The sequence below is a fragment of the Electrophorus electricus genome, chromosome 6, assembly GCF_041902795.1.
Source record: "Electrophorus electricus isolate QZ-2024a chromosome 6, ASM4190279v1, whole genome shotgun sequence".
In the NCBI taxonomy this organism is placed as follows: Eukaryota; Metazoa; Chordata; class Actinopteri; order Gymnotiformes; family Gymnotidae; genus Electrophorus; species Electrophorus electricus.
Genome location: NC_137502.1, coordinates 35916897 through 35931538, shown reverse-complemented (window position 1 = coordinate 35931538; position 14642 = coordinate 35916897). Strand labels below are relative to the sequence as shown.

The 14642-nt window shown below is 37.9% G+C and overlaps 1 protein-coding gene across 2 annotated transcripts in view; it reads right to left on the bottom strand.

Moving 5' to 3' along the window:
• The window catches only part of LOC113589463 (uncharacterized), a 38266-nt gene that overhangs the window by 2532 nt on the left and 21092 nt on the right, over positions 1 to 14642 (bottom strand). Inside the window, exons 24-41 of one of the 2 annotated variants that reach the window (XM_081716692.1) lie at positions 14058 to 14444; positions 13897 to 13968; positions 12295 to 12789; positions 11683 to 12069; positions 11513 to 11584; positions 10755 to 11249; positions 9834 to 10223; positions 9640 to 9702; positions 5807 to 6214; positions 5083 to 5499; positions 4487 to 4570; positions 4056 to 4106; positions 3272 to 3346; positions 1325 to 1741; positions 1121 to 1237; positions 683 to 802; positions 380 to 564; positions 43 to 203 (exon numbers count right to left, since the gene is read on the bottom strand). In XM_081716692.1, coding sequence (XP_081572818.1) covers positions 43 to 203; positions 380 to 564; positions 683 to 802; positions 1121 to 1237; positions 1325 to 1741; positions 3272 to 3346; positions 4056 to 4106; positions 4487 to 4570; positions 5083 to 5499; positions 5807 to 6214; positions 9640 to 9702; positions 9834 to 10223; positions 10755 to 11249; positions 11513 to 11584; positions 11683 to 12069; positions 12295 to 12789; positions 13897 to 13968; positions 14058 to 14444 — 4396 coding nt within the window. The remainder of the gene's footprint in view (positions 1 to 42; positions 204 to 379; positions 565 to 682; positions 803 to 1120; positions 1238 to 1324; positions 1742 to 3271; positions 3347 to 4055; positions 4107 to 4486; positions 4571 to 5082; positions 5500 to 5806; positions 6215 to 9639; positions 9703 to 9833; positions 10224 to 10754; positions 11250 to 11512; positions 11585 to 11682; positions 12070 to 12294; positions 12790 to 13896; positions 13969 to 14057; positions 14445 to 14642) is intronic. The other variant, XM_081716693.1, reaches the window with a different exon arrangement.

Sequence of the window (14642 nt, the reverse complement as noted above, 5' to 3'; positions counted from 1 at the left end):
TCAGTAGAGATTTGTTAGACCCCAGACACTTTTCTGCCTCACCTCTGTAGAGGGTTTAATGCAGTGGCCATAGTAAGTGTTTGAGTGAGCTCATAGATGCAGGAGAACTGCAGTCCTAGTGTTTTCTGTCTGTTAATGGGGCCTTTTGTTGAGTTGCCTGTGCTCTGGATAGAGTTCTTGTATATGATGTGAGTTCCATTGGCCTGTAGATATTGGTAAAAGTTAAATTTAGTCAGGAAAAGGTCAGTGTATGTGATAAATATGCATTCCATTACACAACATGTATGGCAGACTAATTTAGCGGAGTTGGAGTACTTTGCATGCTATTTATTTAACAGGTAGCAGAAACTTCAGCCTGCATGAGTAGTGTTTATTGTACCATGAGGTTTGTGCCACAGACATGATCATCATTATCAAAGTGGAACACCAGTCTGCCATTTTGGACTGTTCCTCTGCAGCTGGGGTCATTCAGGTGTAGGGTGTTACCAGGGAAACCAGATTTAAAGAGCTGACAGCGGGACAGAGATATTGTGCCAGAGCTGCCCTCACACACTTCACTAGCATCTGGAACACAGAGAAGGGGCATGAAGAAAGGTGTGAGTCAGAAGTAATTTTCATCAAATGGTGTTAAATAAATTACTTTGAGTATGTTCCACACCAGTGTATTAAAATTTGTATTTACCATAAGACTCTGGGTCTAATCTAGGTTCATCCTGATTACAGAAGCATCCATAGACATCATCTCTCTCCTCACACCATTCATCCTCAGTGCAGTTCAGCTCCTCACAGGACTCCACTTTTGCTATAGGACAAAAAAGAAAAAAAACTTCAAACAAAAAAGTCAATTTTTCATTGTAATAGTTGCTGAGATATTGAATATTATTTTCTGACTATTTTTGGTTAAGAATTTCCAGTGCTATTTAAAATGATATTTTATTAATATGCAATTTATAGTAATATAGAAACATGGAAATGTTCAATATGACATTATAGATTAACATTTTGACATTTCAGATGTATGACAAAGACAATAAGGCAGGCAATTATTTAAAAAAAATAAAAACTAAGTTAATAAACATGGAACAAAGTGGAAATTTAAGAGGAAATGTGAACAGTTTACACTTAATGGAAGTGGTGACCACTGTGGTGGGCTGTGGTAGGTCTGTAGTGGTAGTTATGGGTTCTGTAGTGTTAGTTGGTGTTCCTGACGTGGTAGATGGTTTACTGTTGCCAACATCTGTAACAACCCATATTTTCAAATTAATATTATGTGCTTTTGATATTTCTAAGAAAAATTGTGATTGTGTTAATGTATATCATATACCGGCACAGTAAGCTGAAAAACAGTTGGTCGGACTGACAAGCTCGTATATGTAATAACCCCCTGGACAAGCTTTCACTTGGATGGGGGAGGATTTGTAATAACAGCAGTCATTGTTCCAGCTCCCACACACTTGCCGTGTGACCACACCATCTTCCAGTTGTGGATGAGGACCATTGAGCCAAAGAGGGATATATGTGCCACACATGCCCTCAGTAACACATGAATCTGGCATCTGGACATTTTTTCCCAAGTAGAAAAGCCGATACCAGCCATTCCAGTTGATAAAGGTGTCACACCATGCATTCTGCCCCCATGGAAAGGTAGCATTATAAAGGTTTGGGTTGTTTGTTGCTCTCCAGGAGTCGCTCAGCTCATTATATTGCATACAGGGGTCAATGGTTGGGTTTGTAACAGTCACTGTAATAAAAAATCATGACACAGTTTTCTTAGAAATTTGGAACTTGGAAAGTAAAATGTTGCTCATACACTATGCGCCTTTTTAATGTACCTCATAAAAGAGTGCACAAAATGCATTTTTGTTTTACATTTAATAGCAGCCATACCACACTGAGACACGTGCACACACACATCCCAATACAGAGTGAAGATTATCATGGAAACCACAAACCTCAACTGAACACAAGCTGATCTCAAAAATACTAAACCTGATGTAGGTCTAGAGAGGTTTAACAGCCATGGAGAGGTGAATAAAAGACTGTATAATCTCAAATATGTTAGAATGAGTTTGCTCACTAGTTAAGAGGGCAGACTGTAACATTTAACATTTGTTTCCATGTAACAATTAGCAGCAATAGCCAAGCTACTGGCTACCATGAATTTAGAACCAAATGCAACCATCACTGTTCTACTATCCTGCGGTGTATATAGAGTGTGTGTTTGTGCGTTTATGTAAGAGTGCATTAATGTTAAATATTGGATTTATAAATATCTACTTTTTGTCATATCTGAAAGAAATTGCCTTTTTCCCAGTCACTGCATGATGTACAGAGTAAACCATAAAATATTTGGTTTATTTAAGTGAAGTTGTCGTGGAGTCAAAATTGGGCCAACTGTTTTGAAGAAGAATTTATTTAATGTGCAGCTATTCATTTTCTTTGATGAATATTAATATTTAGCTTCTCCAAATATTTGACAGGAGATCTAAATCTACAACTAGATCATAAACTGAGTGACTGCTCCTGTCTGAAAGCCCCTAATTATGAAGAATGTATTGACATTTGTTTCCAGTGTATGTCCTTATATATGGTCTACATTATACATCTGATTTTTTAAAAACACATACCCAGACCTAAACCCACTGTTTATTATGGGTGATAAACCCCTCTCTGTCCTGCAGCAATTGAGCACATCAGCACTTTCAGATGGTTATTGTAGGTGGCAAACTCCTCTCAGTCCTGCAGAGACACTAACACTTGTAAAAGCCCAACAGTATTTAATAAACTGATGTCAGTGCACCAGACACAATTATGCCACGGCCACATTCTTATCGGTGCTGACCGAACAATCTGCCATACAAATACTGTCTGCTCAGTAGTAATCTTCTAACATTCAAGTGCATAAAAACATGGCCAGAAAATGAACACTGCTGAAGGGCTAGATGATGGCTAATCTGAATGATGCATGAAAAAACCAAAAGACTGTACACCTGCAAGGGTTTTCTAATACAGTGGTGTTTCTAATAAATTTCTATTACTAATACTAATATTAAAAACACACCAAGATAAAACTTTTATTTTAAAACTATGATCTCAGTTTCCAAAAAGGATATCGGCAGGCTATTTGGTCCTTTGCTAAAAAATGGGTACTGTTTCCTGATGTTCCATGCGGATCAATTTTTGATAGACCTAGAAAGTAACTAGTTGGGTACTTATTTTTATTTCTTTAGAAAATGACAATTTAAGGAAATGAGAAGCATGAGCAGTTTACCGTTAGTGGTATTGGGAGTGGTGAACCCAGTCGTGAATGTTGACATTCCTGCTGTGGTAATTGCTGTAATGTAACCTGTAATGAAGACATATTAAAATGTATTTCTTTGAGAAAAATAAATGCATGTGATAAAATGTTTTGTTTCAGTATTCACTCCATAAATGTCTTCAACAGCAATGCAGCTTGGATCTTGACTTTTAGAATGATCTCCCCCAAAGTCAACCTATGCACTCTTCTCCACCCCCGCTCCTTCCCTTCTTCTTACACAATCTTTCATATTCTGCTGGTCTATGAACTGAAGTCAGTGCACAAGCCACAATTGCACCCCTGCCACATTATTATTGGTGCTGTGTTGAGAACAGTCTAACATACAAATACTATCTGCTCAGTAGTAATCTTTTAACAATAATCTGCATAATAACATGGCCAGAAATTTAACTTGTGAAAGGCTAGATTATGGCTAATCTGAAAGATGCATGGAGAAAGCAAGACTGAACACCTGCAAGTGGTTTCTAATACAGTGGTGTTTATAATACAGTGGTGTTTCTAGTTAAATACTAATGTCAGAATCACAGCAAGATAAAACAATAAAAGCTTTTATGAGTTTCCAAAATGACAGCAGCAAGTTATATGGACTTTTGCTCAAACTTAAGTGTTTACAAAAATTGTTTAAAATTGATCATTTTTTTTGATTGACCTAGAAAGTAACTAGTTAATTATTTTTATTTCTTTATATAATAACATAATTCAAAGAAATGTGTGTAAAGAAGTGTGACCAGTTTACCGTTAGAGGTATTGGGAGTCAACACAGTGCGGAATGCTGATGTGGTAGTTGCTATAATGTTTATATATAGAAAAAAAAAGAAAGAGAAAGAGAGAGAAAGAGAAAGAGAGAGAGAGAGAAAGAGAGAGAGAAAATGGGCACAGATACATGTATCTGTTTGATGCATTTATGGTGCACATAAACAGTTCACGGAAATCTATGAATGTAAATGTAGCCACTGACTGTCTACTTGCAAATATCTTTAACGTTGTCAACACCACAAAACTAACTCTGCTCACTTTGCTGTTGTCATCTGATCATGATCCATAATGATGAATTTTAGATTAACAAAGAAAATATGTATGCAAATATGTATGCAAATGACACCAGTTACAGTTGGAGGAAATGTGTGTGTGTGTGTGTGTGTGTGTGTGTGTGTGTAAGCAGTTTACCAGTAGTTGCAGTGATGATCAATGTGGTTGGGTCTACAGTTTTGTTTGGTTTTGGATCGGTAACTGGTGAAATGGTGTCAACATCTGTAATGGAGGCAGTTAAAATCTTACAAAATAATTGGATACAAATAAATGCAAGAGATGGAATATTGTGTTTACAGTTTCCCCCTATGCATTCAACAACAATAAGATTTCATCGGTCAGCTCACATTGGTTGACCTCCATCTGTGTGGGATTTAAGAATCACATTTTTAGAGATCTTAAAAAGACAAGTTTTCTTATTCATTAATATAATCACATTGTGTTACACTTTTGCTGATTACAGCAAAATTTCAAGGCAGTCACCATTATTATATATATTAGTCTTTTTATTAGCACAACAAATAATGTCTCTTAGTATTAAGAGACATCCTTTGCATCAGTAATTTTAAACCATTGCTTACAATAGCTACAAGCTTCAGATCTTACTGATATAATCATTGCTACATTTTTTAAAGGAAAAAATTAAAACAAATAAAAAACACATTCTGACTCCCAGCTGCCACCACAGCTGAAAACTAACTTGCGGGAAACACTGGGTAAATTAGAATATTTACCAGCACAGTAGGCTGAGTTACAAAAGGCTGGGCTCACAAGCTCATATACGTAGTAATTTCCTGGACAAGCTTTCACTTGGATGGGAAAGGATTTGTAATAACAGCAATCACTGTATGAGCTCCCACACGCTTGTCGTATAACTACTCCGTCCTCCAGTTGTGGGAGGGAACCGTTGAGCCAGAGAGGGATATCAGTGCCGCACATGCCCGGGCTAACGCATGAATCTGGCATCTCAACATTATTTCCCTGGTAGAAGAGCCGGTACCAGCCATTCCAGCTGGTGTATCTGTCACACCATGTCCACCACCACCACCAGGAGTTGTAGTAGTTGTGCTCTGCATTGTCTGTGGCTCTCCAAGACTCCTCCAACACATTGTAGTTATAACAGGGGTCAGTGCTTGGGTAAGTAAAGTTCACTGGTGGGGAAACACAAAACACTCTTCTGTGAATCATAAAGTTTTCATTCTGCCTTTTTAAAGAAAAGTCTTACAGGAGAGCAAATTTGGATGTTACAATTTACATGTTTTTGAATCTCATTTCTTAAATTCTATTACTCGGGGATCGCACAGGACTCTCGCTTTTCAGACATTGGAAAAAAAAATGTTACACACTTGTTTACACACAAATGTTTACTAGAAATAAAAATAATTGTGTGAATATTGTGTGTTGATAATGGTTAAAAGCAGCACCTCTCTATATATGTATATATCAATAAAACTCTACCTGCACAGTATGTAGGCATTGGAATCGACACATCTGGCTTGACAAGTTTGTAGACATAGTAATGCCCTGGACAGGCTTTCACTTGGATTGGGTGGGACCTGGACACTGAGCTGCACTGGCCATCAGAGTAGGCATAGATTTCTCTGGTCACAATTCCATCCTCTGGTCGTGGATGAGAACCACCAAGTACAAGCGGAGTGTAGCCACCACATCTCATGTAGCTCACACACCACTCAGACAGCTGAGCACTATTCCCCTGGAGAAACAGCCGATACCAGCCATTCCATTCAACAAGAGTGTCATCATGGCCAGTGTAGAAATTATATAGTTCCATTGTGTTCCTCCAGTAATCATCAACAACATCATGGTAGTTACAAGGGTCAAACGTGAAGTCTTCATGAGTAGATGCTGTGGAAGTATAATCATGATGTTCATTGACATAACCTATCTTATTATTGCTGTAACATGGGCTCAAACCCAGGTCAGATAGATGATGACACCAACAGCCTACTGGGTGAGCAACTACACTTAAACGGTGGTGGGCCCGTGCGCGAAACAGTTAGATTGTAGAACCAGTAAAACAAGAAGAAAAGTAAATAACCAAAGGTTGGGAGTGAACCCCGGGTGCTTTGTTGCAAGGTAAACAAATACCTGCTAGACTGCAGCAGCTATAAAACCACCTGCATATATATCGCCCTTCAAAGTAATGGAGGATGACAAAACTAGAGGAAAAAACTAAACACCATGCCGAGCATGGGAAAAGGGAGAACAAAGGATGCCATGGGAAGAATGGCAGCCCCGATGCACTAGGGAAAACCAAACTAAAACTTCCCAAACAAAACCAGAAAACAGGGAGGAACTGTAATGGCTAGGGAGAGCTTTGGGAGAGAGACAGACCTGAGGGGGAAAACTGGAGAGGGGATGAGACGTGTAAAAACACGGACATCCTTGCAGCACAGAAGTGAGAAGTAGCACAAGGGCTCACAGACCTCGATACCCGAAGCTGCTGGCTAGGAGCTTGGCTCAGAACTTTGGCAAAGATCCAGCACTGGGTCACTGGGCTTATATAGGTCTAGCCTAGCTGTTGGGTGTTAAGCCTGATTAGTGGTGTGCCTGACTCGAGGCCTCCTTCAGGTGGCTGGAGGGGGCCTCGGCCTGGCACCGACCCTTACAATTGTCATTTTCCCCATCTTTCTCCACTATGTGCCATTACGCTGTAGTTTTCCATTTCTGGATGAAATTACGTACTGCATGTTTGTTACTCTCTTTTATTATTGTCCTACTCTTTGTGTTCTTTTTGTCCTCCTGCTTGAAAATTTTCCCCCTCTTTTTTTTCTGTTAACTCTTTTGACTAGTTGGCCTTTGCGATGGTCTTATTTCGCAATCATCTGTGAAATTGAAAGTTTCTTTCTGTAAACTCAACTCTGTTGCTACTCGTCCCTTTTCTAGCTTTCTTTATATCTCTTCTTTGTCTGATTTTTTCAAACATTCTTCACCTGAAGATTTGGCCGCTAATTACAATAGTCTCTGCAAAACTGTACTTTTGTTCTTTCAGGACTACTCACACTGTTCCACGGTTCACCTCAGAGCTCAGAGTCATGAGAGCTAATGTCAGGCATTTAGAGTGCCTGTGCAAGAAAACTGGGCTCACATTTAATTTCTTACTTTTCGCTGAGCATGTTTTCAAATATAAGGATGCCTGCCTGCTCACTTTTTTTATTCTAACCTCCCTCACCATCCACCTTTAACAGTCCTGCCCAGAGTCAAATCTTTCTGGATTATTTTCAGGATAAAATTAATTACATTTTAAGCATTTTCCTTTGGTAACTTGATTCTCTCTTTCACAAGCCACCATCTCTCTGCTACCTGTTAATTGGCTCTCGGTCACTGCCTCTGTCAATCTTTCTACTGAGATTATTTCTAAATCATATATATATATATATATATATATATATATATATATATATATATATATATATATATATATATATATATATTGTTTCAGTTTGACCCAATTCCAACTGCTATTCTCAAATTTTCTGCTTCTGGTATTTCTGCTCCTACTGCACATTCGATTAATCTGTGGTTCTCATTAGGTGCAGTCCCACCTTTTCTTAAAACATCTTTTCTGACTCCCATACTAAAGAAATCTGGATTCGATCCATTCTCATTGGTCAATTACAGGCCAACCTCCAACCTCCCCTTCCTACGTAAAGTCATGGAAAGAGCTGTAGCTGCATGTCTGCACGACTTTCTGTGAAGCATCAATTTATGAGTCCTTTCGTTCTGGTTTTCGCAACATGCACTGTACTGAATCTGACCTCATAAACGTTATCAATGATCTGCTGCTGTCAACAGATGCCAACGTTTTCAACATCCTGCAGCAGCGTTTGATACTGTTAATCATCAAATACTCATTTCTAGACTGTCATCTGTTGGTATTATTGGCCTAGCCCTAAACTAGCTATGAGCATATCTTGCCAATAGACAACAATTAAATCACAATAGGCTCTCACAAATCGTCTATGACCTCTGTTGATCAAGGTGTTCTCAAGGGCAACAGTTCCTAGACTGCTCCTCTTCATCATATACATTTCTCATTGGCTGTCTCTTTGAATCCTCATTCAGCTTTAAGTTTCACATTAAGTTAATCACTAAAACGTAATTTTATCATCTGTGTAATACTTCCCCATTCTCATTGATAGTGACTCTAGAATGTTGATTAATGCTTTTTTTCCCCCCATATTACTTTCTTGTCTATAGCCTTCCAGTCAAATTGATCAACCGTCTCCAATACATCAAATACTCAGCACCTAGACTTCTTACATTAACAAAGCACACTTTAGCTCCTTCAGTGCTGCTGCTCCCAAACTCTGCCTCAGTGTCTTCGTAACTGCTCAACTCTGTCTTCTGTCAAATCCTTACTTAGAACATAAACCTTTCCTCTCTTCTTCTCTTTACCTGTCCTCATCTCGTTCCCTAATCCCTAACTGTATATATTTTATATTTATCACGATCAATCCCTTCCATCTTCTGTGTTCTGTGTTTTCCCTGTCTTCAGTTTAATTCCATTCCATAGTTTTGGTTTGTCCTCACATTCTTTGAATTATTGTTTGAATGTGTTTCGTTATGGTTGTTTCTTTGTACTCCATGCCTTTGTGTTTATTTTAGCCTTCATAGTTCCTAGCCTTAGTTATAGCCTGCTTCCCTGTTTGCTTTCGTGCGTGTTTGTTTTGTTAAGTCATGTATTCTCGTACTCTCCGTGTCGGCTCTATGACCCTGGACTGCCTAAATGACTCTGATTTTGGATTTGCCTATAATAAATCTACCTCCTCTCCGCACATGCGTCCGTCTCTTTACCGCTCAACGTTACAATATTACTTATCATAAAGTGTCCTTGGGATTGTGAAAGGTGGTATATAAATTGAATGATTATTATTATTATTATTATTATTATTATTATTATTATTATTATTATTATTATCTAGAAGAAAAATAAATTAATTGTTCCAAAGTGATTATAGGGTTACATTTGTGTCCAAAGTATTAAACAAAATTACAAGATCTGGTAGCACAACATTAATTACCAAAATCTAAAAACAGATGTTGTGAACATAGATGATTAAATGTATCCCTTTATTGGTCAGTGAACTCAGCTTGTTCTCTAAAGTTTATCAGTGTCCACATTTCTTTTCAGGTATTTTTGGTATTATTATTATAGGTACTTTAGTATTATTGGCTTAAACTATGCCAATGGAAATCAAAAGTGTTTGGTATGAATGAAAAAAGCTAACTAAGAGCAGGGAGATTCTCAGTTACATACAGCAACTTACTCAGGGCCATTTTAGATTCTGCATCACTTGAGTGTTCAACAACTGCAGATGTGGTGTTGACATCTGAAGAAAGAAAGGAGGAAAATGAAATTGAAAAGCAAAGGATGACAATATGATGAAATATTTACAGTACATGAACAGCACACATCTGTTTAATTACACTTCCTTCCATCACTTAAAAGATAGTCAAATACCTGTACAGTAAGCCATGTTGCAGAAGATTGGCCTGACAATCTCATACACATAGTAGTTGCCTGGACATGCTTTAACACGAATTGGGTTGGACTTGAAGAGGCAGCAGTCAGATCCTGCATTTGCACAGACTTGGCGAGTGACCACTCCATCCTCTGGCTGAGGATGAGGACCATTGAGCCACAGAGTGTAGTAAGTACCACATCTGTTAACATCAACACAGCTCTCTGCAATACGGATATCCAACCCATTGTATAGCAGACGGTACCAGCCATTCCAGTTGAAGTTGCTGTCACAAATTCCCAAACCAGGTGCATTATTGGCTCTCCAGGGTTGGTCCAGGGAGACGTAGTTGTTGCAGGGATCATAAGATGTAAGACTGTTTAAAGCAACTGTCATGGATATTCAAAGAGAAAAATAAATTAATATTTAAATTGCCAAACCATTTTTATTAAATTAACAACAAAGCTAGCAGAAGGATACAAATACAATATAGCAGTGTTTCAGGGAGATGCATTGCTGGGATCATATGATGGGCTGGTTAATGCCAAGGATATCCAAAACGTTAAAAAGAGGAAGTACCTCATTCTTCTGTGTGACTCTCAATAATATTTTAAAGCTACAATCATTTTTATGGATATGAAATAATGCCTGATGACATTTAAAATGCTTATTGTAATTGATGGGCAAAGTTTGATTTGCTATTCATTCATTTATTTATTTATCAAATGTTTCTAGCCTTCCAACTAACACCCTGAAGGGTAAGAATATTCAGAGTGCTCATTACAATTTATTTTAAGTAATAATCAATTTAACAATAAAAATGATACACATTTTATAGTTGTTAATTCATTACATACAAAAAAAAACAACACAAAAAAACCAGAACATTGTTATGTTCTAACATGGGGAAAAGAACATACCTGCAGTGTATGTTGGCAGAGGAATTGACAAATCTGGCTTGACAAGATTGTAGACATAGTAATGTCCTGGACAGGCTTTCACTTGTATTGGGTTGGACGTGTAGTAATTACATTGGCTTCCATACCACCCATTTCCCCAGTACCACCAGTAGTATCCCCAGTACCACCAGTAATTGTAAGAAAAGGAGCCATAGATTTCTCGAGTAACAATTCCATCCTTAATAAGGGGATGTGAACCACCAAGCAGCAGTGGGGTGTATCCACCAGATGACATGGGGTCAACACACCACTCAGAAATCTGTGCATCTTCTCCATGTAGATACAGCCGATACCATCCATCCCATTCAACAGTGTTGTCATCGTGACTGCTGTAGTAACCAGAGTAACCGTAAGTGTAGTAGCCACAACCATAGTAACTGTATGTAGTTCTCCAGGTGTCATCAAGTACATTGTAGTTCTGACAGGGGTCAAAAGTAGAGCTGGCTGGATTGGGTGCTGCAGAAACATAGTCATTAATGAACATTAAGATATAAATTGATATGCTTGACTGGACAATATGTATTACTGTGTATATTTATGTTGTAAATGTCATTCAGAAAAACAGCACATTTATTAAAAGATGGTAAACTGAATAATCACTGAATACGTGTTAGCGTGTCTATTTAAGTTGTATAGTAATCCAGATAATTGATGATAAATGTATTACACTCTAAGTAAATGTATTACTGTCTGCAAAATTTATTTATACAGCAACTTACTCCTGGCTGTGTTTAGTTCACGTCCACTAGATATGACTGGAGGCGCACGATTTGGAGTTATGGTGCTGGAATCTGAAAAAAAAAAGAAATGTGAAAACAGATGATAACATGGCAGATAATGTAAAACTCTAAACTGTGAAATGTGTAAAATCATGTATCATTTGTCCTACCTGTACAGTAGGCCATGTTGCAGAACATTGGCCTGACAATCTCATAGACATAGAAATTGCCTGGGCATGCTTTAACACGAATTGGGGTGGACTTGAAGTAGCAGCAGTCAGATCCTGCATTTGCACAGACCTGGCGGGTGACCACTCCATCCTCCAGCTGAGGATGAGGACCATTGAGCCACAGAGGGTAGAAAGTACCACAACTGGAAACATTAACACAGTTCTCTGCCATACGGATGTCCATCCCATTGTACAGCAGGCGGTACCAGCCATTCCATTTGAAGTTGCTGTCACAAATTCCCAAACCAGTTGCATTATTGGCTCTCCAGGGTTGGTCCAGGGAGACGTAGTCATTGCAGGGATCATAAGATGGGCTGGTTAAAGCCACTGTCAAAGATATACAAAAAGTAAAAATGTCCTTTATTCCTTTTATAAAATGTTCTACAATTTTTAAAGCATTAATCATTTTATATTAATGACTTCTAATGATATCTGATTACATTTCAAATCCTTTATGTCATGAAATTATTTATTTAGTGAAGACTAATGGACCCTAATTTGTTTCTCATGACCATGTGTATAATGATAAAGAAGTAGCAAAATGCACTCTACCTGCAGTGTACACGGGCAGAGGAATTGACACATCTGGTTTGACCAGTCTGTAGACATAGTAATGTCCTGGACAGGCTTTCACTTGTATTGGGCTGGACGTGTAGTAATTGCACTGGCTTCCATACCACCCGTATCCCCCGTACCACCAGTAGTACCCCCAGTACCACCAGTAATTATAAGAAAAGGAGCCATAGATTTCTCGAGTAACAATTCCATCCTCAATAAGGGGATGTGAACCACCAAGCAGTAGTGGGGTGTATCCACCAGATGTTATAGAACCCACACACCACTCAGAAATCTGTGCATCTTTTCCCTGTAGATACAGCCGATACCATCCATTCCATTCAACAGTGGTGTCATCATGACTGCTGTAGTAACCAGAGGAACCGTAAGCATAGTAACCATAACCATAGTAACTGTATGTGGTTCTCCAGGTGTCATCAAGAACATTGTGGTTATAGCAGGGGTCAAATGTAGAGGTGGCTGGACTGGTTGCTGTGTAAAAACAAGTAGTTACACACATCTCAGAATTGAAATATGACCTTTTACTGTGATAATAGTTGCAATATAACAACATGTGTATGTCTATTCTGTAAATACAGTGTCTGTTTAAACATGATTTTAAGTGCATAAATAAAAAATGTATATAGTCTGTTGTTAGCATATGAACAACCATCATTGAAAGACATAAGCTGGATTGCTTTATCAAATACAGGCCAACTAGTTACCCCACTTTGCAGGAGATGTAGAAAGTGGTGTATGATTTTGTGTTATTTTTAATATTTGGGTCTTTAGTCTGCAGTTGCACATATATGAAATACAACTGAAATATATATATATATTGGGTGTGTCTAGTAAAGTTGTGAACAAGCTTAAGTACAAGGAGGGTCTTTTTAATGTGGATCTGTTGTATCAGTGTTGGCTAAGGTCCAGGCTATGAACTCTTGTTCCCATCTACTCTTTCTTCAATGGTAAGCCTTTAATTAACCTTAAGCAATTTCTGTATTGTATTTTTCTGTACTTTATTTTGTAATATGTTATCCTTTTATCTGAAAAATCTTAACTTCCATTTAATTTATGTCATTCTTTGCTTTATATTTTATTTTTCGTTTTGTCACAATGTTTTATTTTATTCATTTTCCATCAGTACCTATTTCTAGGTAAAGCTTCTGAACCCAGTAGACAGGAACATAAAGAATGGAGAGGAATCTAGAACTAGGGATTAACTGGACACTCTTGGTAATAAAGATTCTTAATTGAAAACTACTGATGCAAACAAAACCAAGCAACATGGATAGGAAAACAAAAGGATTAAATCCACTGTTAGTAAGGGATAAACAAGACACAAGTGCACTTGAGAAAGGATGTACAATATGAAACATGACCACATCAGGCTCTCACCAGATGAACCATAATACAAAAGGGGTGAAACTGACAGTGATTTATAAAGATATAAATTATAAACACTACCATTTAATTTGTGGATAATGCATGTAGCCCCAATGAACGATATTCATTATGTAGTCTGTTTAGTTTGTGTAAGTAATCCAGACAATTGATCAATTTATATAGACTGAAAAATAATTTTTTATAGCAACTTACTAATGTTTGTGTTGAGTTTATTTCCATTGGATATGGTTGTAGGTGCAGAAATTGGAGTGATGGTGCTTGCATCTGTAAAAAAAAAAATTTGACAAGAGGGTTGACAGCATAAAGCCTGTAGAAATCTTTACATGTTTAAAATCATGTATCATTTGTCCTACCTGTACAGTAGGCCATGTTGCAGAACATTGGCCTGACAATCTCATAGACATAGAAATTGCCTGGGCATGCTTTAACACGAATTGGGGTAGACTTGAAGTAGCAGCAGTCAGATCCTGCATTTGCACAGACCTGGCGGGTGACCACTCCATCCTCTAGCTGAGGATGAGGACCATTGAGCCACAGAGAGTAGAAAGTACCACATCTGGAAACATCAACACAGTTCTCTGCCATACGGATGTCCATCCCATTGTACAGCAGGCGGTACCAGCCATTCCAATTGAAGTTGCTGTCACAAATTCCCAAACCAGGTGCATTATTGGCTCTCCAGGGTTGGTCCAGGGTGATGTAATCATTGCAAGGATCAAAAGATTGGCTGGTTAAAGCCACTATCAAAGACATACAAAAAGTAAAAATGTTCATCATTCTTTTTATATAATGTGCTATAATTTTTAAAGCATTAATATTTTTTATATTAATGACTTCTAATGATATCACTTTTTGACTCCTTTATGTCATGAAATTATTTATTTATTGAAGATCAATGGACCCTAGTTAGCTTCTCATGAGCACTTATATAACAATAA